The sequence below is a fragment of the Nicotiana sylvestris genome, chromosome 4 (assembly GCF_000393655.2).
Source record: "Nicotiana sylvestris chromosome 4, ASM39365v2, whole genome shotgun sequence".
Taxonomy (NCBI): domain Eukaryota; kingdom Viridiplantae; phylum Streptophyta; class Magnoliopsida; order Solanales; family Solanaceae; genus Nicotiana; species Nicotiana sylvestris.
In genome coordinates, this window is record NC_091060.1 from 112,677,897 (window position 1) to 112,704,580 (window position 26,684).

General features: G+C 36.6%; 2 protein-coding genes across 5 annotated transcripts; both read left to right on the top strand.

Annotated features, from left to right (window-relative positions):
* The first annotated feature begins 321 nt into the window (after positions 1 to 321).
* LOC104224953 (uncharacterized) lies at positions 322 to 25,482 on the top strand. Of its 4 annotated transcripts, none has more exons than XR_710467.2 (5): positions 322 to 1,217; positions 1,854 to 1,991; positions 9,227 to 9,466; positions 9,545 to 9,717; positions 25,105 to 25,482. XR_710467.2 is itself a non-coding variant. In XM_009776694.2 (5 exons), the coding sequence occupies exons 1-4, from the start codon at positions 369 to 371 to the stop codon at positions 9,659 to 9,661; spliced, it is 1,344 nt and encodes a 447-aa protein (XP_009774996.1). In that variant the 5' UTR covers positions 322 to 368; the 3' UTR covers positions 9,662 to 9,677; positions 25,105 to 25,482. The 4 variants fall into 4 exon arrangements, 2 of the variants coding, with proteins under 2 accessions (XP_009774996.1, XP_009774989.1); XR_710468.2 differs by having other exon boundaries at positions 25,113 to 25,482; XM_009776694.2 differs by having other exon boundaries at positions 9,545 to 9,677.
* Positions 18,167 to 19,415, top strand: LOC104224968 (uncharacterized). The gene is made up of 3 exons (XM_009776707.1): positions 18,167 to 18,273; positions 18,413 to 18,875; positions 18,990 to 19,415. Exons 1-3 carry the CDS (start codon positions 18,167 to 18,169, stop codon positions 19,413 to 19,415), a joined length of 996 nt encoding a protein of 331 aa, XP_009775009.1.
* Positions 25,483 to 26,684: the final 1,202 nt, after the last annotated feature.

Consider the following 26,684-nt stretch of genomic DNA (forward strand, 5'->3'; position numbering starts at 1 on the left):
TGGTGTGGTGTATTAAAAATTAAAATGCATTGCATAATTTTTAAGAAATTTAATTGTTTACAAAAATGTCATCCATATTCTTTAACTTAAGGGACTTTAAGGATAATTTTATCTTTAACCATACTAATGCATGCATTAATAGCCTTTGTATAGCTAATGCCACGGTTTTCTATGCATAAGATAATACTAAATAGAGTGAATAACTAATGCTTTTATTAGTTATACATAGGTTGAAAAAGTGTACCAAACAAAGCATTAGTAATAGCTAATGGATACCCTACCAAACGACCTCTCAGTTTTTAAAAGTCTCAAAATATAGATCCCCTCAACATAACACTCAAAGCTCTTCTATCAGAGAGGCATTCACCATGTTCAATCCCCTCCAACGTATCCCACTCCTCTTGTTCTTCCTCTCACTCTCCGCTATCTCTGCCTCCGAATCAGACACACCCATTTCCCGTTTCCAAAATTACCTCAGAATCAACACTGCCCACCCTAATCCAAACTACACTTCTCCCATCACTTACCTCATCAACTTCGCCAACTCTATCCCAAACCTCCACTCCAAAGTTCTGCACCTAACCCCCACCATACCCCTCCTATTATTAACCTGGCCCGGTACCTCCAACCCTTCACTCCCCTCCATTCTTTTCAACTCCCATCTCGACTCCGTCCCCGCCGAGCCCGAAAAGTGGACCCACCCACCCTTTTCGGCTCATAAAACTTCCGATGGAAGAATCTTTGCACGTGGGGCCCAGGACGATAAGTGTATTGGCATGCAGTATTTGGAGGCAATCAAAGCGATACAGAGCAAAGATCCCGAGTTTAAACCTTTAAGAAATGTTCATATTTTATACGTGCCCGAGGAGGAGGTGGGTGGGTTTGATGGGATGGGGAAGTTTGTGGAGACTAAAGAGTTTAAAGAGTTAAATGTTGGGTTTGTGATGGATGAGGGACAGGCTTCAACTAATGATGAGTTTAGGGTGTTTTATGCTGATAGGACACCTTGGCATATGGTGATTAAGGCTGTTGGAACACCTGGACACGGCTCTAGATTGTATGATAATACTGCTATGGAGAATTTGATGAAGAGTATTGAGGTTATTACTAAGTTTAGGGAGTCTAAGTTTGATATAGTCAAGGCTGGATTGGCTGCTAATTCTGAAGTCATTTCTGTGAATCCAGTGTTTCTCAAGGCTGGAATTCCTTCCCCAACTGTGAGTTTTTGAATTTTCGATTGAGTTTGATCTTTTGAGTTGTGTTGTTTTTCAAGCTCCTGTTGAATGGGGTCTATGAGGGGGGATCTAAGATTTGAATTTTATGGGTTCTGGATTCTAGGACAGCAATCTCAAGTGCTGTGTTCTGAGCTAATTTTTGTACATATTTAGTGCATTTCTTATTACAGAGTTTGGGCCAAAGTTACTTTGTTCTGCCGAGCCCATATCTTAAAGCCTACTGTCATTTGGGAAATGATACTGTAGTAATTCGGAATGCTAAATGTAGTCATCCGAATTATTATTGTTTCTCTTTCCAATTCAATTAAGAAGTATGTGATGCCAATAATAGTTTCTTGGTGATTAGTCTTTCAAGTTCTGTTTAGCTTAAAAGATTTTGAGGTTTCTAAAGTATATTGAAGTATGATCTAGAGAAACCTACCAATAGGGAATAACTTTTAAGTTTAAGTTACGAATTATGAACTTGTTCCTGTTCCATTAACAGCTTTCTATGTATTAGGCAACATTGGCTTATGGTTTACTGGGCTTATATTTCCTAGTTGTTTATGGTTCTGCTTATATTTTTGTTCTTTAATTAGGATTTATGATTTATGGAGGCCTTCTGATTTGCTTGCACAGGGATTTGTAATGAACATGCAACCCTCTGAAGCTGAGGCAGGATTTGATATTAGGATGCCACCAACGGCTGATCCACAAATTATGAGGAAGATAATTGAAGAGCAATGGGCACCAGCTTGGAGGAACATGACATATGAGGTGAATAGTTACTTTTTCTTTGTGCTTATCGTTGTTAGTTTGCAGACCTTAGCATATCTTTCGGCTTTAGATTAAAAATGATAGTGCTCCTATCTTTCCAGAACTGTTCGGAAAATTTTGAGGTATATCAATAGTATACTGAAATATTTGAATAGCAGTTTAAATAAGTTGGTAATATCAGCAAGTAGGTTTCTGTTGTTGCCTTAATTGAAGAGACAAAACTCATTAGTGAACTCCAAAAAAGAGGGAAAATTAGGCAATGAGAGCGAGAGATATCACAAGACTATCTTGTGCAGTGAATCAAAGGAAGTAGTTTCATGAATCAACGGACTATTAGTGGTTCTCACTTCTCAAGGATTTAGGTAATTTGATGCTGCTGTGTTCCAAAAAAGGATTTATGGTATTTATGTTATGTTATGGATTTTATGGTACTTTATGTTGTTTTATTATGAGTCTATTGATAGTACTAATATAGTGTCTCTTGTTGCCTCTTTGAGCCGAGGGTCTCCTGGAAACAGCCTCTCTGCCCCTCGGGATAGAGGTAAGGTCTGCGTACATATTACGCTCCCCAGACCCCACTTGTGGGTTTACACTGGGTTGTTGTTGTTGTATGTCATTTCTCTTAGAAAAGGAATAGCTTCAATGCTTTGGTTTAGGAGCGTACTAATTACAATGTCCTTTAGAGGATTTTATGAGACCAAAGAAGGCCAATTTCAACATTCTGAATAAAATGGAATATTATAAGTGGGTGACTTTAGCGGGTGCTTTAGTCTCTTCTCAATAAATTTCCAGAAAGAAGCTCTCCCTGCTCTTTGAACTATCGATATCCATTTGAAGGTGGCAAATAGAAATCTTACAAAGACATAGCAGCAGATTGACTGTTGTTAACACCAAAATTTGGAGATTTTTTGAAAAAAAAGTTTTAGAAAAATCAAAAAGTGGTAAAAAAGTTTCAAGATTTTTCAAAAAATCAATTTTCTCCTCCAACAAAATATGAACTTTTTTAAAGTTATCGAAACACAACTTCAACTTCCAAATACAATTTTTTAACTCAATTTCAAAAAATCTTTTTCATTTTTTTTTTGTATCTATGGCCAAAGCCTACTAAGGGAAGCAAGCTGGATGTCTACAAAAAGTGGATCAAATCCAAGGAGTAACTGATTATATGACATATCCATCAGCTCAAAACCTGAAGAATCAAGCTTCCACTTCTCGAAATAATCAAAGGAGTTTATTTGTCAACCAAGTTGTACAAGGTTTATCATGTAATGACTCAGTTAAGTAACTATTTTCTCGTAGAATACTAAACAACGCTACGCTGATTGAACATGGGACAATAAGGTTAGTGCACATGCAATGAGAACAACCGAATGAGCAGTAAACCACTCTTGCATCATCAAGATCGTGCCTAGATTTTAGAGATAAAAATAAAATGCACGATTAGGAAGTTATGCTCGGCCTTATATGTATAAGCAGGGTCTTTCTATGCATGGATGGACATCATCACAATCATTACAGCAATTAATAAACTTATATTCATTTCCTTCAAATTCCTTTAATCATCTCTTCTTTTTTTCTTACAGCTTTTCTTACAATGTCAGTAGATGTTTCCTTTTCTTTTTTGGTTGATAAGGTAGATGTCTTCTTCTTAGATTAATCTTAGCGAAGTTCCTCTTTTATATGATTGGCAAATGGCAAAATCCCCTCCTCAACGTTACTCGTTTGACTTCCATTTTGGGGATCATTGCTTGGCAAATTCGGCTTCCATTGTTCATCTAGCTCGAGAAATCCGTTTATTTTTTAAGCCCTAAATTGCTCGGACTCGGGTGCAGGTATCCAATACGGGTGCAAATCTAGAGGTCAGATCCTTCATGATCTAAATTTTAAGATCCGGGGTACGAATCCAATTACGGGTGCGGGAATTCGGCTAAAAATAATTCAAATGTCTAAAAATAGAGTTATAAAAATATGTCCTACTTACGAGACATTATGTGGAAACCTTATAATGTATTCTGAGAAGATAAAAGGAGAATGCCGGACATATAAATTTCTTCATACACCATTTCCTTCAATTTCACTCTAACTTTTATTTTGATTTCAGAAATCATTGTATCTATTGCAAATTTCTCCATCGATTTTGGTCAAAGTACCCAAAATCGATTGATCAGATCCGCTTTGGATTCCACATCCCACACCCACACCCATGTCGTGTTGATACGGGTGCGGCACCAAAAGTGAAGAGTCCGAGCAACTTAGTTTAAGCCAACAATATTTTTTGGTATGCTCTTTTTTCTATAGTTTTCAAAGCTTACTCTTTTAGGATTTGATTTCACTTGTGCATGAACTATAATGGGGGCAAGAATCTTCTCAGCATAGGGAAACATCCCGGGAAAAAGGACTGTAACTCATGGTTCTCCCACTCAAACATATGATAAATTGCAAGGTACAACTACATTGGCATAAGCTCCTCCAACCGACATCAACCTATCATGGTTCCAAATGAAGGATATTTTGGTTCACCTCCCATGATAATAAACACATAATTCATACAAGAGAAATCGACATGGATATTGTTGAGTCCTACATAAGGTGGGAATTAAAAAATGGTTCTCTTTATATGATCTTAGGCAATCTTCATCTCATGAGCTAACTTTTAAAGTTGAGTTAGGCTGAAGGTCCATTTTCTTAAAATGGTATCCGAGCTAGGTTTATCTCAATTCATTGTTAACCGGATGTTGGGCCCCCATCTTATATTGTTCTCGTTCCAGATGTACAGTACTGGTCGCACAAGGTGTGTTGAGTCCAACATTTGTTGGGAATTAAAAAATGAATCTCCTTATATGATCTTGGGCAATCCTCAACTTATAAGCTAACTTTTGGGGTTGAGTTAGGTCGAAGATCGATATTCTTAACATATATTAATGACATGATTCACTAGTTCCCCCAACCTATTGGTAAAGTAGAAACCTGTAGTGCAAATTGAGGTCCACTTTTCTCGAGACTAAATGCTTATGGTGGCAAGACAACAGGAAGATCAATCTATGACCAACTTTAATTACCAATCGGTTTAGACCTACCAAGGCCTCGGTTCAGGATGACTCCTTAGCAGGGGAACATGAATGTCGGGGAGGGCGATTGATTCCATCAAGTTTCGCGGCTTAGATGGCAAATTAAGCATTGTTAGCTCCTACTGACTATACTTTTTATATGGAAACAGTTACCCAGTGTCACAATCTAATCTTCAGTTCAGTCAAGTCAACTTGGCTAAGAAGCTTACTAATTCAACAGGTAATTTTGCCTTACCTACAACCCCTTTTCTTTCAGATCCATAAGTCGGAGGTTTCCTTTATCAGCAGATCTTTAATAACGTGTCAAACATCATCCGTACTTGGGATTTGCCTATATCAGAAAATCACTTAGGAAAGCAGACACGGGTTGTTCCAAATCAGCCATATTTCTACCCACGCTGGCCTGGCAAGCCAATGCATAACCATGACCAACCCAGCCTTCGGCAACCTTTATGCCAAATCCTGCATCTGAGCAGATGAGCCAGCAATTTTACAACTCTACATTCTAAGTGCACCGGTCAAAATGATGATACATTTTGGAATTAACTTGAAGCCAGTAGACAAATTTCTGTACCTGTTCTTACTGGATTGACGGATGTGCCTCTTCCAAGAGGTTTCAAACATCCAAGATTTGTCATTTTTTTCCTGAGAAGATAAAACATCTACCGAAGATCGCATCGGCATTTATTGCTGAATGCGGGGGGAGGTTGCACATAAATAAGGGCATAATATGCTCTTCCCCTTGTTGTGGACAAAAACCATCTTTGCCTAGTACTTTTCGTTGCCTACCAAATCAGCTCAAAGGTGGGCTGACATGGAGAGAATGTTCCATGACTGGTTATTACAGTAGGTTGATGAATCTGTTGTTGCTTTCCTGGAGAGATATCAGAAGATGCGCACTAGATGCAACATACAATTCCCGGAATCTCAGTATGCATTATATGTTGCCAACTTTCATCCCTGGGTTCAAAGAAATACTCATAGCGTAGGAGTTCGTGGCTCTTACTTAGCTGGTCACCAAAGCTACAAAGGTGTAGCAATTCATTCTTGGCGAGAAGCAATGAAGAGCCAGCAGAGGAAAAGGTCCTTATCTCGTGTCCATCATAAATTAAGTGGACTGGCCAAGCCTACTGATTATGAGGAGAAGTAGTCTGCTTAGGTTCATGCTGTCGAAACATATGAGAAAAACCATATTCTTGTTTTGCTCTCAAGTTGTGAAAAGCTAAGGAGTTGGTGAAGATTGAGAACAAAGAAAGCTACATGATTGATACTTCTAAAGCTAACTTGATGTTTGACTATTTTCTTAAGGATAAGCAGATCAGACTTCCAGAATCATCCAAACATCCATCAGTTGAAGAATCGAAGAACAGGCAGTATTGCAAGCGAAACTCATATTAGCAATAACCGCGTCGTCTTTCGCGATGCTAGCTGAAAAGCAATCAATGATGATGCATGTTCATTCTATTTAACATATGGTGACTGGTGTTGATACTTTCTTGCCAGTATTTGATAATATGGTAGCCATTACCAATACTGCTCCCAATTCTCAGCAAGATGTGCTCGTGTGGCAGCTTCACAGAAGAGACCGATATCTCCAAAGGGGTCGCAAGTGCAGAACACCACCTTAAAAGAATCAGTGGAACCAGGCGGACAGGAACGAACCATGCTTCACGAAGAAACTCTATCATTTGAAAGAACATCACTGCTGACAAGAACTGCCGTCCAAACAAGAAAAGCAAGAAAGTTCCTGTCCTCCCAAGTCTCCATTTATGCAAGATTGGGTCTAAACTAGAAGTGCTTATTGGATATCAACATCTACAAAGGAGTCTCAGGTCTCTGTATCTTTGTCACTGATAAGATTCAAGAGAAGCTGAGGAAGATGATCAAGCCTAAGGTTAATATTGTCAAAGACCAGCGGGTTGTCAACAAGGGGTAAGAGAAGCTGAACCAACTAATAGCGACTACCTAACTTAGAGAAGATTAGACAAGGGCAAAGAGTCAAGCAAAGACTCAAGCAAGCAATTCAGAAGATTGAATCTGAGAAGAATGAAGTGGAAAAGCAGCAGAAGAGACAAAGTGCAGAGCTGGCAAATGAACAAAAAGGAATCCACTATGTCTGGTCAGTCAGAGGGATCACAACTTGAGGCCACTGTCTCAGTAAATCTGTAGAGCATACTCCCAGTGACTTCTTGGCATGGTCCAATATATGAAAGAGTTGGAAAATGATGTATGCGCGGGGAAACATAATGGGTTGTGTTGACACAATATGATATGGAGTAATGGACTAGATACTAAGTAAGCCTTTGGACAAAGATTTGGTTGATTTTTTTTTTTTTTTTTTTTTTTGAAGTTGTGTTGAAAAATAGTATTTGGAAGTTGAAGTTGTGTTTGGACATGTATTTTACTTTTTACATATAAAAAGGATGAAGTTTTGTGAGTGGAAGAAAAAATTTCGCCCAAAAACTGATCCAAACCAGTTTTGGAAACTTTATAAATTTTTTTCAAGAACTGATCAAATTCCATGAACAGGCAATGTTTTCAAAATTTTCTTTGACTAAAAGTAAAAAAAATCTATGTCCAAACGGGAGCTAAGTGTGGCAAGTGGTGGTTGTAGACCACTAGTTCAAGTGAAGCTTGAGGTCCTTAAACTGTTTCCGACGGGAACTTGAACAGAAGTAAGAAACGCTTGTCCCGTAGATGTTCCTATTTGATTGTATCCATTGCTCTACTATGTTTTCTTGTTCCTTCTGCCACCAGTTCACCAAATTGCCCACACTTTGCTAGAAAGTCTTTTCTTGATTTTAGAGATTGCTTGTTCACGTCTACAAAGGGGTTCCGCCTGTTGAATGTTTTTGCACTGCTGAACTTGTTTCCTACCATCTATTCAGTGTGGCTTTTTCTGGATAATTTCTGGACTGATAAGAGGGAGAAAAAGAAAGAGGTAATACAATACCCAAATATCAATCTGAATCGACATGAATCCGACAATGAACAAGATTCTGAAGTGATAATAGGGGAAGGTTATATTGAAGAAGAAATTCCTTCTTGAATTTCATCAATTTGTTGGCAATGGTCTGCTCCGGGGTTTGATTATGATCAATCTTGTCCTCCTTTCTAATATAGTGTTTCTACTGAATCCTCCACATTCATTGTAGTTTTGGATGATGTAACGTTCATATAGTTGTTCCCATTTGCTCTATTTCCAAAGGAGATCTCTCTGGTTCTTCAGATGCTTTCATCAATACTTTTGCAGATCCACAAAAATCTGTTGCTTTCAACTCTAATTCTACTAACAAAGAATTCCTTCTTTGCATCCATTCAAACCACGTGGATTGACATTCCCTTTTTTCCCCAATGATTTCATATGATTTTTCCCCAGCTGAGAAGAAGGCATTCTTTTCCATCTAAAATGGATTTTACACTAGTTTTAAATTGATGACACTCCACGTCGTCATAGCTGCTACTATATGATCAATTACATTTTGCCAATCTGGACTTAAAGATGACAAGTAAAAGTGTTTCTGCTGTGGGAGACATGTTAAGAAGAGAGAGGGTTTTGGGAAGAGGAAGGATCAGAGAAGAAAGGTTTGGTTGGAAATCACAAAGCAGGATTAATCTGACTGGAAATCCAGAGATAACTAAGAGTTTAAGATTACATGTTTAGCTCCGATTGTCTGATTCTTGTATTTCTGAAGCTGTTCCAAGATTGCTCTCTTTAAATTGAGCGCCATTATACCTTTCTGATCGTATGATATCAAAAAGTGCCGGATCGTGTAATGAAAAACTTTTTCTTTTAGGAAGTTGTCACAATTGGGACAACTCTATTTATCAATCAATCAATTATGCATCAATATGAATCATCTATAGTCATTCCGCTGGACAGCTGTGTTTATTTAAAAGAAACGTTTGCTTGTGGGACAACTCTAAATAGATAGTATATCAGTTAATTTTGAGTAGAGACATCATTTCCAATGTAAATAATAGTTGGGGTTCGTGGTTTGGTAGATGAAGCTTATGTTTTTTCCCCATTCCCATTCTTATGCGTTACACACCAGTTTTTAAGAAGTTTGCATTTGGGTGATATTTTATTTGTATACTAAACACAAAAAATGGACAAGATGGTGTACTTTTGGTTTTCTGATTCTCAGGCTTCTTGTAATATGGCAGATAACCGAGAAAGGATTCCTGAGGGACAACATGGGATGTCCTTTGATGACACTCACTTCCGACTCCAACCCTTGGTGGTCTGTTTTTAATGAAGCTGTTACTAGAGCTGGGGGAAAACTCTCCAAGCCTGAAATATTAGCATCGACAACTGATGCTCGATTCATGAGACGACTGGGAATTCCCACCTTTGGTTTCTCCCCTATGAAGAACACCCCCATATTACTGCATGACCACAATGAGGTTTGTCGCTGCTTCTATTTATGACAAGTCGATAAACACTTGTTTCTCTCTGATGCCAATCATTTGTTCTCCTGGCAGTTCCTCAAGGATACTGTTTACTTGGAGGGGATTAAGGTCTATGAATACATAATAAAATTATTAAGTTCCTTTGAGGGATATTATGAACACCGGTGTAATGCAGTTTCTCAACAATGAAGCTTTTGAAAACTTGGTATGATATTCATCTCTTTCGAATATTGTTTAATTTCAAGGTATGCAAGTTCTAATTCTGCACATGCTATAAACATACTAGGTCTTTTAGATACAAATCTTAATTTGTTAACTTCTCGTATAGTTTCTTTATCGAAGGGGAGCTTTGGAGCAACGATAAAGTTGTGCCGTGTGACCTATAGGTCATAGGTTCGAGCCATGGAAGAAGCCACTAATGCTTGCATTAGGGTAGGTTGTTTACATCATATTATCCTTGGGGTGCAACCCTTCCTCGGACCGCGTGAACGCGAGATGCCTTGTGCACCGTGTTGCCCTTTTTTTATAGTTTCTTCATAATTGTTTTAGTGGCATTTAATGCTTCTCCTTACAAAATATTGGCATAAATATACTGGAGGGTTTCTCCTTTTAGCCACTCAAGGGGTCAAATTGAATCTTCCGTCAGCTGCTTGTTGTTTCCTTTCATGCTAGATTATTTGGGTGAACTTGCAGTTTCATGTGTTGCTTGGCCGGTTGGCTGTGTCTCATTGCTAGAACTTCAACCGCACTGCTCTACACAAAACAAAAACAGATTGTATATCAGATGAATTGTCCTGCCAATACCCAATTGATTGAGTCCCATAAAGAACATTCTAAGTGGGTAAAGTATCATGTATGCATAATGATGTTTCAAATGTAATTCATTGTAGTTTGGCTTGGGGCTTTTAATTGAAAATGACAAAAGAGTTTGGCAATTGAGTGAGGGTCCTTCAAGTTTTAAAAATTGGGTGGGAGTGACAAGTAGGTAATTAGTGTTATGGAGGTTGAAACTCATTAGGAACCTTCTTTCAGTAACCCTCAAACTTTTTTTTTACACTTTGGCCTCTATATTTATTACCTCAAAATAATTAAAAATTAACAAAAAAGGCAAAAACCCTTCGCAGCCTTCTTCTTCTCATTGCTCATAGCCACCAGTGCTGCTCCTTCTCCTATCCTCCTCCTGCTCTTCTTTAGGAGTCTAGTCTCCCAAAATGTTTTTCAATAGTATATTTGCAATTGCATGTGTGTTTTTGTTGAGTAGATTTGTGGAGAATAATTTTTGTTGTAAAAGAGTTTCAAAATATTGTTGGGTCTTTTTTGGACTGTATTTGGTTAGTTCTTGAGTTGGGAATTACTTTAGAGGACCATTTATTGTCTATTGGTAAGTGAAAAAAGATAAATTTGTGTCCATTTTTTAGCTGGAGTGAATTAGTGAAACCAACTTCGTAGTTTTAGCCAACAACTTTCGTAGTTGTCGGAACAACTACTGAAGTTGTTCGAAGAAACAGTTGGATATCTTCAACAACTTTCTTAGTTGTCTGAACAACTTTTGAAGTTGGAAGAAATAATTGAACATATGTCTGACAAATACAAAAGTTCTCGCAACAACTAATACAGTTGTCTGACAACAGTTGCTGGACAACTATTGCAGTTATGGAACAACTTCTGTAGTTGTTGGAAGAAATAGTTGGGCAATTACAGAAGTTGTCCATATAACTACTAAAGTTGTGAGACAGTTGTTGGTAGTTGTGAGACAACTAAAGAGTTGTAGCAAATCTAGCGATAAGTAATCAAGTTATTTAGTAATTTTCAAGCTGTTTGATGAATCTATATCCTATAACGATAAATTTAATGAAAATTGATGATAAATTGAGCCATACTATGGCTAGAAAGAAAACAACATACTGTTTAATTGCTCAAAAAATTGAGCCATACTATGAATTATATTATTAGTAAAGATAAACATAATGGTTCAGTTATAATTGAAGATTGATAGAGTGATTCTATTATTATTAAGGATAAAGGTAGTGATTCAATAACAATTGAAGATCGATCGAGTGATTCTATCAATTATTACACATAAATGAAGTAATTTGATGACAATTGATGATCACCTAGAGCTATTCTATGAATTATTAAGAATAAACGTAATGACACCGATTCTATGAATTAGTTAAGAATTGTTGGGACAACTACAAAAATTGATCGAACAATTGATGTACTTGGGACAACTAGAAAAATTGCTGGAACAACTGAAGCAGTTGATGGGACAACTGAAGTAGTTGTTAAGCAACTACATAAATTGTCGTAGTAATTAAAGTAGTTGTTGGGACAACTAAAACAATTGTTCCCGGAACAAAACTATTTTTACTATTTTTATAGACCTAATGTATGGTGAGAGTGTAAAGAGAAGAAAGTAGAATGAAAAATCAATATATACACATCTAGTTGATAAACCTACACAGTAACTAATTGTCTATTAACTCAAAAGTAACTATCTTAAGTAACTAATTGTCCATTAAACCAAACCAGTACAAAAAACAACCTCATGCACAACTAAATTTTGGAAGTGCCATTTAGTATATGGTTGAACATCCCGCTTTTCTTGAGTAGTTTGGGCCACAATTCGAGGATGGCCAATCCTCTTTGCCCTAGCATTCTTAGTCTTGATACTCATGGTCAGTTTTCTTACGAACCCAGGAGTACAAGGAAATTGTCTTGCATACCTCAGTATTATAGTGCTCATAGGCAGGAGCCCCTCCAACTTGCTTGACAAGGAATTCATTGCCTCCGTTAGGGCATTATGCTTATCATAACATTTTTTGCTTTCACGTCACCAGGGAACCTTGGAGGTACCCAAATTTGCCATTTTGGTCACTCCAGATGAATCTCCTTCCCTACCAATATCAACTGCATAGGAATCTCCTCCTCTTACCCTTCCAACATAACTGCAAATATCAAAGTCCACATGGACTAGTAGCTCTCTTCTCGCCAATATCTAACATCATTTTGCCCAACACCATCTCTCTCAACATGACCAACTCTCTAAAGACTCTCCACTACCAACTTTCTTCATTCTTATGGTTGTTACCATGACCAACTTATCTTTCAAAGCATCAATTTTGGGGTCCGAGCTATCTTCAAAGTGCTCAATGTCTTGAATGTAAGTTTCCCCCTTCTCTCCGCTTGTTGGGGAAAAAAGGGGTGCATAATCTTCTGCATTTTTAAAACAAATTAATAAAAATACTAATATTGTTATGAAATATAACCCAAAATAACAATATAGAACAAGCAAAAACAAACTAAGAGATATAGAGAGAAAGAGAGGAAGAGAGATTCTTATTTCTTCTTCAATTGTGTATTTTTCCTATCTATTACAAGGCCTTTATATAGGCATAAAAAGTGAAGAAAATATGTCATGGAATATGTCATTGAACATACAAATTATGTCATTGAATATGTCATTAAGCATTTTAGCTAAAGATCATGGAAGAAGAGTAGACATCCACCATAATGTGATATTCATCATAACACTCCCCCTTGGATGTCCATAGATAATGTGCCTTGTTAAAAACTCTCTAAAAAAATATTGGGATGTACATAGTTATTTATAATATGCATTGCTTGCTGCCTCATTAAAAACCTTACCAGGAAAACCCAGTGGGACAAAACCTTGGTTAAGGAAAAGAGTGCAGCGTGTAGTTACTCCCCCTGATGAAAAATCACTTAATGTCTCGAAGACGACGCATTCCAATCTTATATATCAGCTTTTCAAATATTGAGGTTGGTAATGCCTTAGTGAACAGATCAGCCAAATTATCACTTGAACGAACTTGTTGTACATCTATTTCACCATTCTTCTGAAGATCATGAGTGAAAAAGAATTTTGGTGAAATGTGTTTTGTTCTATCTCCTTTGATATATCCTCCTTTCAATTGAGCTATGCATGCAGCATTGTCTTCATACAATATTGTTGGAATATTCTCTTTCGAAGAAAAACCACATGTTTGCTGAATGTGTTGAGTTATAGATCTTAACCAAACGCATTCTCGACTTGCTTCGTGAATGGCTATTATCTCTGCATGATTTGAAGAAGTAGCAACCATAGTTTGTTTTGTCGAACGCCATGATATGGCTGTACCTCCACTTGTAAATAAATAGCCTGTCTGAGATCGACCTTTGTGTGGATCAGACAAATATCCTGCATCTGCATAACCAATCAATGATGGCTTGGATTCGTTTGAATAAAATAAACCCATATCAATGGTCCCTTGGAGGTATCTGAATATATGTTTAATACCATTCCAGTGTCTTTGTGTTGGCGAAGTACTAAATCTTGCCAATAAACTTACTGAGAAAGCTATATCTGGTCGGGAATTATTGGCAAGATACATTAATGCCCCAATTGCACTAAGATATGGTACTTCGGCACCAAGAAGCTCTTCATCATTTTCATGAGGTCGGAATGGATCTTTCTTTATATCAAGTGATCTCACAACCATTGGGGTACTCAATGGATGTGCTTTATCCATATAGAATCGCTTTAAAATCTTTTCGGTATATGTTGATTGATGGACAAATATTCCATCTTTCATATACTCAATTTGTAGACCAAGACAAAATTTTGTCTTTCCAAGATCTTTCATTTCAAATTCTTTCTTCAAACAGTCTACTGTTTTTGGAAGCTCCTCAGGAGTTCCAATGATATTTAAATCATCAACATACACAGCGATTATAACAAATTCAGATCCAGACCTTTTTATAAAGACACAAGGACAAATTGGATCATTCTTGTACCCTTCTTTCAACAGGTATTCACTCAGGCGATTGTACCACATACGACCTGATTGTTTCAATCCGTATAAAGATTTCTGAAGCTTTATTGAACAAGTTTCTCGAAAACTTTTATATGCTTCTGGCACTTTAAATCCCTCAGGTACTTTCATAAAAATTTCGTTGTCTAATGATCCATACAAATAGGCTGTAACAACATCCATTAGATGCATATCAAGTTTTTCTTGCACTGCCATATTTATGAGATACCTGAAGGTGATAGCATCCACTACAGGAGAATATGTCTCCATATAATCAATTCCAGGCCTTTGGGAAAACCCTTGTGCCACAAGTCGTGCTTTATATCTAACGACTTCATTTTTATCATTTCGTTTCCGCACAAAAACCCATTTATACCCTACTGGCTTTATGCCTTCAGGTGTTCGAACTATGGGTCCGAAGACTTCACGTTTTCCAAGTGAAGTTAACTCTGCCTGGATAGCGTCTTTCCATTTTGGCCAATCATTTCTCTGTCTACATTCATTGACAGATTTTGGTTCAAGATCCTCATCTTGTTGCATTATTTCAACAGCAACATTATAAGCAAAAATGTTATCGATAACAACATTATTTCGGTTCCATCTTTTCCCGGTTGAGACGTAACTTATTGATATCTCTTCATTTTCATTATTTTCAGGTACCTGGACCTCCCCTAAGGTCTTATCATTTGTTACGTCTTGGGGCTCTTCTTGAGCCACTACCTCCGTGTTATGTTCACTTTGATCATTTGCTCCTTTTCTTCTTCGAGGATTTTTATCTTTAGAACCGATTGGTCTACCACGTTTCAAGCATGGCTTAGACTCATTTGCTTTAATTAATTGTCCTGTCGGGATATCAACTCGAATTGGTGCATTAGCAGCTGGAATATGTGACTTGGTCACCCTTGGTAGGTCAGTGAATGCATCTGGCAATTGATTTGCAATATTTTGCAAATGAATAATCTTTTGAACCTCTTGTTCACATTGATTTGTTCGAGTATCTAAATGAGACAGTGATAATGCATTCCAATCTATATTCTTTTTCAGCTGCTTATTTTCTCCCCCTAATGTTGGATATACTGATTCATCAAAATGACAATCAGAAAATCTTGCCGTAAATAAATCTCCAGTCATCGGCTCTAGATATTTTATAATTGAAGGAGATTCATATCCAACATATATCCCCAACCTTCTTTGAGGACCCATCTTTGTGCGTTGTGGTGGAGCAATTGGAACATATATCGCACAACCAAAGATCCTAAGATGGGAAATATTTGGCTCCTGACCAAAAGCCAATTGCAATGGGGAGACTTTATGATAACTTGTGGGCCTTATCCGCACAAGTGATGCTGCGTGCAAAATAGCATGACCCCATACTGAAATGGGAAGTTTTGTTCTCATAAGCATTGGTCTAGCAATTAATTGGAGGCGTTTGATCAATGATTCTGCTAGACCATTTTGTGTATGAACATGAGCAACCGGATGCTCAATGGTAATCCCAGTTGAAATACAATAATCATTAAAGGCTTGGGATGTAAACTCACCAGCATTATCAAGACGGATTGTCTTAATTGCATAATCTGGAAACTGTGCTCTTAGCTTTATTATTTGAGCCAACAATCTCGCAAATGCCATATTGCGAGTTGATAGTAAGCACACATGTGACCATCTTGTAGATGCATCTATCAAAACCATATAATATTTGAATGGTCCACATGGAGGGTGAATGGGCCCACATATATCACCTTGTATACGTTCCAGAAATGCAGGGGATTCCATCCTAACTTTAATAGTTGATGGTCTAATAATTAATTTTCCTTGAGAACATGCAGCACAAGAGAATTCCTTAAATTGAAGAATTTTCTGATTCTTCATTGCATGTCCATGTGAATTCTCAATTATTTTACGCATCATATTAGAACCAGGATGGCCCAACCGGTCATGCCAAATAATAAAATTATCTTGATTAGTAAACTTCTTGTTTACTACGGCATGTGTTTCAATCCTGCTAATACTTGTGTAGTATAAGCCGGAGGAAAAAGCGGGTAACATTTCAAGCACATATTTCTTACCGGACGTTATTGTAGTAATATAAAGATATTCAATCTTTTCATCATTTGTAGTCTCAATATGATAGCCATTTTGGCGAATATCTTTGAAACTTAATAAGTTTCTTTGAGATTTACTACAATATAGTGCTTCATCAATAGCCAAATTTGTTCCTCCTGGTAGTAATAAATTGGCTCTTCCAGAACCTTCAATTAATCTTGTACTACCGGATATTGTATTAACATTCGCTTCTTTCATTACCAAATAAGAGAAATATCTCTTATCTTTTAAAATAGTGTGTGTTGTAGCACTATCCAAAAGACATATATCATCTTTATTAATCTTGAGTCCAACTGAAGACTGTGGAATTTTCATATTCTCAATAAAATATGGCTCAACTTAGCTGGAGTTAAGAATAAAATTAGAGTTTCGTGCTGATAACGTGTTATGAAATATAACCCAAAATAACAATATAGAACAAGCAAAAACAAACTAAGAGATATAGAGAGAAAGAGAGGAAGAGAGATTCTTATTTCTTCTTCAATTGTGTATTTTTCCTATCTATTATAAGGCCTTTATATAGGCATAAAAAGTGAAGAAAATATGTCATGGAATATGCCATTGAACATACAAATTATGTCATTGAATATGTCATTAAGCATTTTAGCTAAAGATCATGGAAGAAGAGTAGACATCCACCATAATGTGATATTCATCATAACAAATATGAATTTTTAGTACAACTATTGAAGTTGTTCCTAAGTCTATATAGTTGTTAAGTTGCCCAAGAACTACACTTGTTGGTTCAACAACTTTTGTTGTGCCAACAACTTTGTTTACTGAATTAATTGTGTGTAGAACACAACTGAAGTTGTCTAGTTGTATATCTTACATCTTCTCTTGTTTGGACAAGAGGATCAACATTTGTCGCATAAGCGGATTTCATGGCCAACTATCTAATTATTTTTGGAATTGAATTCTTAGGTAAAGGATCCTTAGCCATTTGTTGAACCAGTGTTATTAAAAGCGAGTGCTTCTCGCTTAAAGCGCAAAAGCGAGGCAAGGCGCAACCCTTGCGTTTTTCTGCCCTAAAGCGAGGCATGGGATAAAAAGCGCACGCTTCTCGAAAAGAAACGAGAAGCAAGGCGCAAGAAAAATGCAAGAAAAGCTCACTTAAGCGAGGTCGACGGCTACCTAGGGTTTTATTCTAAAATTTTGCGAATACATGCTTACGCGACTTTTCTTCCAAATCATCTGCTTAGAGTGACTGTTGCAAGCCTTGCGACGTCTCTTCCTCTTCTCTTGATTGTTGCGACTTCTTTCAAGGTAAGTTTCTCTTCTCTTCTCTTCCTCTTCTGCTTTTCTCTGCTTTACCTGCTTCCTCTCGATTCCTCTTCTCATTTGTCTTCTCTTTTTTCTCTCCTTTTTTATTTTTTTTTTACTTTTTTTTGGCTCTATTTTCTATGTTCCGCTCTGTTTTTTAATCTCTGTTGATTGCTCTATTTTTTTTCTTTGTTTTAACCTTTTTTTGTGATTGTAGTAAATTCTGTCTTTTTATTCAGTGGCATCAAGCCAAAAAAAAGATCCAGCTTGGGCGTATGGAGTTGAAATTGGCAGTAGCACAAAATTCCAATGTATCTTTTATCAAAATATATGTATAACAGTGGAATACATCATCACAAGAAACATCTAATTTGTGGTTATAGAGATGCCAATATATGTCCAAATGTTTCGGATTCTGTTAAGGAAGAAATGAGAGTATGTTGCAAAAAAAAAATGAGTATCCAATGAGCCACGGAGCATCTATGGTTAATCTTATTGATGAGATAATCAAATGGATAAGGATGGCTTTGAAGCCAATGATATATCAATGGGCCGCCTTCCTCAAAATCTCAAAGAAAGATTTCAACTAGTGGAAGTGGATGATCCACGGGTAGCAATGTGAAAGGTCCTCTCAATCTTTATTTCTCGCAAAAACCAAATGAAAAGAGAAAAGGTGAAGCTATTGATTTAAATTCTTGCAGGAAGAGTTTAAGGGAGCGCTGTGTAGATGCTTTTGCTAGGTGAATGTATGATGCAGAGCTCTTTTTCATATTGACACAGATGGTTTTGGCCCAGGAATGAAGCCCCTAACCTATAACGAAGTAAGAATTCCTTGTCTAAAAAAGGAGGGGGAGAAGACAAACAAGATTGTCAAGGAGCATAAGGTGCAATGGCAAACTTATGGATGTTCCATTATGATGGATAAGTGGACAGCAAAAAATGAGAAAGTGATCATTAATGTTTTGGTGAATTCTCCAAGAGGTAGTGTGTTTCTTGAATCTTATGATGCTAGTGACTCTTCCACCAATTCCAATAAAATGTTCAACTTGTTTGAGAAGACTCTATTGAAAATTGGGAAGGAAAATGTTGTGCAAATTGTTATTGATAACGCAAGTGAGAATAAAAAAGCGGGTGACATATTGAAGGGAGTGTTCCTGAAACATTTTTGGACTCCTTGTGTTGCCCATTGTATCAACTTTGATGTTTGGTCACATTTTCAAGTTAGCCCCATATTCTACGTGTGAACGAGTGGTTCTAGTTATCCTTTTTAACCTTCATGTTAATTGTTTACACTTATTAACTATGAAATTTGATTTTCTACTGTATTTGCGGAGGCGATTAAGATACATTCTTACTTTAGTCAGAGGCCATTGTTGTTGAACATAACGAGGAGATACACAAACCAAAGAAATTTGGGGAAATCGGTTAAGACAAGATTCACAACAGCTATCATGACTTTGCATAGTTTTTACTTGCAAAAGAAAAACTTGAGAACCTTGTTCATGTCAACTGGATGGAGTAAGATTATCTATGCAAAGGAAGCTCTTGGGGAAGAAGTTGCGAGCTATATTGTTGGTCCATATTTTTTGAATGACACTGTTCAAGCACTTAAAGTTTGTAATCCTTTGCTTACTGTACTTCGTTTGGTGGATGGGGAGAGAAAACCACCAATGGGATACATTTATGAAGCCATGGATAGGGCCAAAGAAGCTATCAAAAAGGCATTTGATAAAGATAAGAGGAAATATGAGAGTTTTTGAAATCATTGATGCAAGGTGGACAGATCAACTTCATCAACCTTTGCATTCAACAAGGCATATTTTGAACCCCAAGTTCAAATATATAAATGAAGAGAAGAAGACTTTAGATAAAGAAGTGTGGGGGATATCTTGCATGTATTGCGAGGTTGGTGCCAGATGAAGCGATGCAAGACAAAATAGGGGAGGAGCTTAGTATACATGCAAGCAGATGGAATATTTGGATTAGGTTCGGCCATTAGAGCCCAAACCAAATTGTCACCATGTGAGCAAGTTGTTTCAATTGTTTTTACTCTTTAGAGCTTCAACTTTTAAGTTATTAACTTCTAAAATAATACTTTTACAATTGAATGGTGGATGCAATTTGATTATTACTAAACTAAAGTGTATCTCAATTGTCCTAAGTACTCGTCTTAATTACTTTCTACAACTTATGTACATATTCATACTAAGAAGAGTAATAGACTTGAGCTAAAGAAACTCAATGATCTAGTATTCGTTAAATATAATGGAACATTTGGCGCGTTGTTGCAAAGCTCACAATACCATTGATCCAATTTTGTTGGATAATATTGATGAAGCAAATGAATGGTTAACGGGAGCCCCCCAATATCATGAATTAGAAGAAGTATATGAAGGAGAAGATCTCACTTCTGGTCATGTTTCTATGGCAAGTGGAGTTGAGGAGAATATTTATAGTTTGGGGGGGGGAGGGAGTACTTTAAGTAGCAAAGAAAGAGTAGTTTCAAGTTCAAGTAGAACCCCAATTGATGAAGCCTGCGATGATGAAGAAGATGATGACCAATATAATTACTCAAATGTGATGACACTTCAAGAGTTTGGAGATCTTGTTGAAGAATAAGATGTTGCTCCCTTCGTGATTTGGTTTTGCATTTACTTAATATGTTATGACTTATAAGGATTACTGACTATCTAGTTCTAGTATCTATTATTTACTTATTTATTTAAGAATTGAAAGATTTGCTTAATATGTCATTTTTATTGAGTTCTTGGTCATTTTTTTGCCTATTTAATATTTTTTATTTATGTATTAAATTGCACTTCACATGAAAAAAGCGAGCACTTCGCTTCATGCTTCTCGCTTCGATGAAGCGAGGGCTCGTCGCTTTTTTCCACTGCTTTCTCTCCAGAACACTGCGTTGAACTACTGTAATGGCTTCAAATGCCCAAGTCTATATTGTAATAAGTGAAATGCAATTTAATGTATAACATAAAATCTAAATAGGAATTTAACTCAAAATTATAAAATGGATAAACATTTTAATTACTTGCTTCAAATGCCCACAAAAAATCGTAGAGGTTACATTGGATTTTGGATGGTTTCAATTCTTTTACTAGATATTTAATGGTAAGGTCAAAGCTTATTCGACCCCATGGAGATATAAGTCGAATAATTCTTTATTCGACGCCACTTTTAACCAGTCGGTGTCTACCTTTTTTTTTTTTGCATCTTTTTCACATAATATGTTGTGCAATAATCAAATAAGCTCATTGCCACCTTTTGCTCTTAGACATGACAGCGAATTCGTTGGTGTCAAAACAAATAGGCATGACATTGTAATCATACCAAAGCTCTTTTTTATTTTCACAGAAGACTTGGTGAAGAAGAAGGACATACACCAACTTCATTAGAGCAGTAGCACTTCATTTTTTTGCAAGTCTAAAAAGTGATCAAAATAACGTTTTTCGAATATCCTTTCTCAATACCCTCATTGATCATTGGAAACCTCTATCTCCACAAGATAGGGGTAAGGTTGCGTACACACTACCCTCCCTAGATCCCACTATACTGGGTTTTTTGTTGTTGTTGTTGTAATACCCTCATTGATCAAAAGCTTTCTGAACTAACAACAACAACCCAGTCAAATCCTACAAGTGGGATCTGGGGAGGGTAGTGAGTACGCATACCTTACCCCTACCCCGAGGGAGTAGAGAGGTTGTTTCCAAAAGACCCTCGGCTCAAGAAAACGAAAAGAGACAATACATCAGTATCATCAATAGAAACCATATAAATAATAACAGCGACATAAGAACCAGAAAATAGATGAAAAACAATAACCATAACAAGTAAATAAGGCCCGGTACTATGGAAAAAGCTTTCTAAACTTAACAAACTAATTTCCAAAGCCAGATCTCACAGTGACCCTTGACTCATTAAGGTCGAGACATGTTCAAGTTGGTCTTAAATCCATACTTTACAATGTCAACGGTCTTTACACATTTAGGGTCGAAAGAGTCTCGAGATCACCGTCAGCATCACCAACACCATTTGATGATCCAGTAACTTTAGAATTATTATCACCATAAACATCATCATCTAATCCAGCAACGGCTGGTGATGTCAATGGTCTTTAAACATTCAGTTGAATGCTAATTTTTGCTACACTCATTTCTTTCTTCACTAACCTGGTTCTCACCCATGTCATCAGCCACAGTTCTATCTTCCTCCTCTTCTTCATTCGACTGCTAAGTTGTAATCCCACCATTTTTTTTCTTCTTCACTTGACTGTTCACCGCGACTCTCATGTGTTTCCTTTTCACGAACCAGAGTCTTATGTAAAGAAAAAGAGCTTTGGTGTGATTACAATAGCATACCTATTTGTTTTGGCATCAATTAGTTCGCTATCATGACTGGACTCCGATGTCATTCTCTCCTCTCCTTATTCAGCTGTTAGTAGAGGTTGGAAAAGATGGTGAAAATTTGGGTGATATAGTAGGAAGTCTGTTTTCTCCATTGAGAAGGTAAAGTATCCTACGAAAAAGCAAAAGGTAACAATGAGCGTGGTTTGGTTTTTGAACAGCATATTATGTGCAAAAAAAGAAATTAGACACCAATTAGTTAAAAGTAGCGTCCAATAAAAAAATATTCATTTCATATACATGAGAGTCGAATAAGCTTCGACCTTACCATTAAATATTTTGTGAAAGAATTGACACCATCCAAAACCCAATAATAACCTTTACAACTTCATGTGGGCGTTCACGATATGTAATTAAAATGTGTTTCCATTTTAATTTTGAGTTAAATTATTATTTTGGTTTTATGTTGTTGTTGATGTACATTAAACTGCATTTCACTTATTACAATATAGACTTGGGCATTGATGTACATTAAACTGCATTTCACTTATTACAATATAGTCTTGGGCATTTGAAGCATTCAAATAGTTTGACGAATGGCTAAGGAAGAGATCAATTCCAAGAATGATTAGATGGTTGGTGGTAAAACCCGCTTATGCGACAAATGTAGATCCATCCTCTTAGCTAGATAACTTCAGATGTGTTCTGCACCAACTACTTAAGTAAACAACACTCTAGTTGTTGTTGGACCAACTATGCAGTTGTGGGAACAATAAGTTCAATTGTTGGGCAACTGAAGTTGTGGGAATAACAACTGAAGTTGCTGCATAACTTCAGTAGTTGTGTTAAAAAAAGCATTAGAGTATTTTAATTTTTTTTTTTTTTTGGTGAAATGTAGAAGTGCACCTTTTTCTTTTTACCAACAAACAAAGTGAAAGGGAGGCATACATTAAAGACATTTAAGGATCGTATGGTACAATAGTGAGTTAGACAAGGATATCCCATAGGGTTAATTATCCAACCTTCTCTATGAGATAGCTAATCTCACCATTTTAATGTGAAATTTATCTCGGGATTAGCTAATACCTATAACTAAACATGGGATAAATACAATCTCAAATTCTATCCCAGAATTATTATCCTTATTCTTCGTATCAAACGACCTCTTAGCCTTTAAAGATAGTCCAGACCCCAATATTGATACATTAAAAGATGAGTTAGCAACAACCATAAGAATGGAGAAAGTTGGTGGTAGGGAGAGTCTTGAGAGAGATTGTATTGGGCAGATGATGTTAGATATTTGTGAGGAGATCGACTAACCAAGCTGCTGATCTTTTGGTAGGGTAGGAGGAGGAGACTCCTATGCACATCAGATCTTGACAGGGGAGGAGATACTCCTAGAGTGACCAAAACACTAGGTATGAGTACTTCCAAGGTTCTATGTTGCTGTGAATGCAAAAATTGTTATGAATCCATAATACCCTGATGGAGGCAATCAATTCCTTCTCATGCAAGTTAGAGGGGCTCCAGCCAAAGAGGACGATAATACCGAGCTATGCAAGGCAATCTCCTTATACTCCCGGTTTAGCCAGAAGACCAGTCATAACCCAAGAAGACCAGTCATAACCCAAGAAGACTAGTCATAACCCAAACTACTTGAGAAAAATAGAATAGTCAACCATATGTTGAATGACACCTTAGGGATTTGGTTGTGTATGGGGTTGTTCTTTGTACTGGTTTGGTTGAATGGATAATTAGTTACTTGAGATGATTATTTTAAGGTTAATGGAGTTGCCCAATAACTGCTTCACTTCGCCCAACATTTTCTTTAATTGTCTCATCAATTTCTCTAGTTATCCCAACAACTCTTAAATAATGTAGTTTTTCCACTTTGGCTGAAATTTATTTTCTCTAGCACTTTTTCAACCATAGATACCCTTAGAATGAGCTTCTTTTGATTAGCCAAAAAGACGCAAATCACGATCATCCCTTATCTTAGAAAGAGATGCCTTTTGCTTTTCATCAAAGCCGAGCATGTTTGTAATGGAAAGATACTCTATATTACAATTTAACCCCAACCTAGAAATAATTATCTCAATCAGCTCATCATACGTAATATTCTCACTCATCTCTATCGGTATTGTCTTTTAACCCTTTGGACATCAAGTATAACGAGTAGGATTCTCTACCGATTCACCATGTATTAACTCTTATTATTTAGTCCCCTATTGGTGGTCACAATAACTGACATCATAAAGATACATATTTCAGTGGTTCTTACCGGAGATAGATTTATCAAACAACTTCAAAATTGCTAAAGAGCTCGATTACTTGTCCCTACAACTCTTTAGTTGTCCCATAACTACCAACAATTGTGGGACAACTTGTGTGATTGTCCAAGTATTTCTTCAAACAACTGCAGAAGTTGTTCCACAACTATTCAGTTATCTAGCAACTACATACGATTGTCGGACAATTGTAGTAGTTGCTGGAATAACTTTTTTTTTTGTTAGACAGATGTCCAACTGTGTTCTCCAACAACATAAGAAGTTATTCCGATAATTACAAAAGTTATTAATTAAAACTACCAAGTTGGCTTCGCTAAATCTAACTGAAGAATGGACACAGAATATTCTTTTTTCACCTATCAACAGATAGTGAATGTTCCTTGAAGTAATTTCCAGTTCAAGAACTTACCAAATGCAGTCCAAAAAAACCCACCAATGTTTTGAAATTCTTTTTCCACAAAACTTATTTTCCATAGATTTTCTCAACAAAAACACATACAATTTTGAATCTACTACTGAAAAACATTTTGGAAGATTAGACAATTATCTACTCGTCACTTTTATCCAATTTTTACTGGAAAGTTAGCTTTTCAAATTAGAAAGGCCAAAGGGAAATTCCTTAAGGTATCTGAAGTTTATGCTTATTCAAACTGTGGATTTGAATGAACGTGTATTGCTAGTTATCTAATGCATTATCATCTCATAACTGCTAACCTGAGAATTGATTTATGTTACCGGTTCCCAATAAACTCTAGGTGTTGACATAGTAGTATTTATGCTAGCTCTGAAATTATGTTTGTTAGTTTTGCAGGGGAGTCACTCTTGTGGAAAAAGATGATTTGTACATACGTTATGGTTGTATAACATCACTTGCAAAAGTAATAATATCATCTTGAGAAAAGAAGAGCTGTTTTACACTTGCAATAAATTATATTGACAAAGCTTGCAGACTATTCTTCTTTGAAGCTTCCACCATTATTCCTTTAATTGAGAAGCCCATCTGGAGTTTAGTCAGTCGATCTTTAAACCTATGTCAAATAATGTATTACTTACTAAATTTGCAGAAATTATGCTGCAGTTTATATGTTCGTAATATCTTGATCTGGTGACATGTATTTTGTACAAACAGTATGCACACTGAAAATATGTCCTACTGAAGTTTAATGGTTGTATCATCTTAATCAGGATACTCCATCTATTTCTTTCGTATACAAATTTTAGAATTTAGGTCTTAATCTGCTGATTACCAAGACAGCGTTTCTTCGCTCGCCATCCCTGATTGTGGTTAATTTTCAGTCAACATGGTCTCTCTATTGGCACAAAGTCTCTTTCTGTTGGTAGTAGGTTTTTATGACTAACCGTTGTTTTCTTTCATTGTTGATCACCTTACTATTTTGCTATTTTTATTATGTTTTTATATGGCTTTTTGGTACTGTCCCTTGTCTATATTTCTTTAATGGGGTGCTTATGCTTTCCTGAGCCGAGAGTCTATTGGAAACAACCTCTCTATCCTCACAAGATAGGGGTAAGGTTTGTATACCCACTACCCTCCCCAGACCCCACGATGTGGAATAATACTGAGTATGTTATTGTTGTTGTTGTTGTGATGGTCTCTCTATATCTAAAGAGTATATTGACTGAAAGCAGGTAGTTCATCATATACATGGGACATTGTTATCCGCAGTGCTAACAATTTCCTAATTTACTTTGTCCATCTATCTGTCTAGACGTGTATGTTTTTATTATTATTTTCTGGATAAGAAATGTAATGTCCAATTATATAAAAATGTGATATTGGAATTTGGATGCTTCCTGGATGCTGTTACCTTAATGGATCTTGCCTCTTTTTCATGCTACATACTTAAAGATTCAGAGTCTCGATATGAATATTTGCCCATCCTCCCAACCTAATCTCAACTCTCATCCTCTGCAAGTATTTCAAAATTGGGCTATTTGACTTGAACAGATTGGTCTAACCTTATTAGCTGGCAAACGTCTGCATCTATGAATTAATATTTTGGCCACATTATTGCATTGTCTTGTTTCCATTTAGTAGGCCACATGTACGGAAGGTCCTTTAGGCATGGTACTACTACATATTATTTCTATGTCCCCACATCCTCATTTCCAGAAGATTGAACTAGTAGTCGGTTGATGGTTTGGAAAAGAATCATTAATTTTGCTGCCCTTTGGTTGCTAAGAAAAGACTTTGTACAAGTAAATAATGTCTTTGTTTTACCTCTCTACTGTTGAGCGCTTAATCCCCTTTTACTGGCTTTCAAATATTGGATGCTTAAATCAAAACAATGTCCTTGATTTGCCCATTTGGGATGTACTCTAAAGGAGGAATTTTTTTTTGGATAGAATGATTGAAATGGAACTT

Coding starts and splice junctions, on each gene's coding strand:
- LOC104224953 (XM_009776694.2), top strand. CDS start 369: ATGTTCAATCCCCTCCAACGTATCCCACTCCTCTTGTTCTTCCTCTCA. Junction 1,218..1,853: donor CTGGAATTCCTTCCCCAACT/GTGAGTTTTTGA, acceptor TTGCTTGCACAG/GGATTTGTAATGAACATGCA. Junction 1,992..9,226: donor GGAGGAACATGACATATGAG/GTGAATAGTTAC, acceptor GTAATATGGCAG/ATAACCGAGAAAGGATTCCT.
- LOC104224968 (XM_009776707.1), top strand. CDS start 18,167: ATGGATAAGGATGGCTTTGAAGCCAATGATATATCAATGGGCCGCCTT. Junction 18,274..18,412: donor GATGATCCACGGGTAGCAAT/GTGAAAGGTCCT, acceptor TGTATGATGCAG/AGCTCTTTTTCATATTGACA. Junction 18,876..18,989: donor ATGTTTGGTCACATTTTCAA/GTTAGCCCCATA, acceptor GTATTTGCGGAG/GCGATTAAGATACATTCTTA.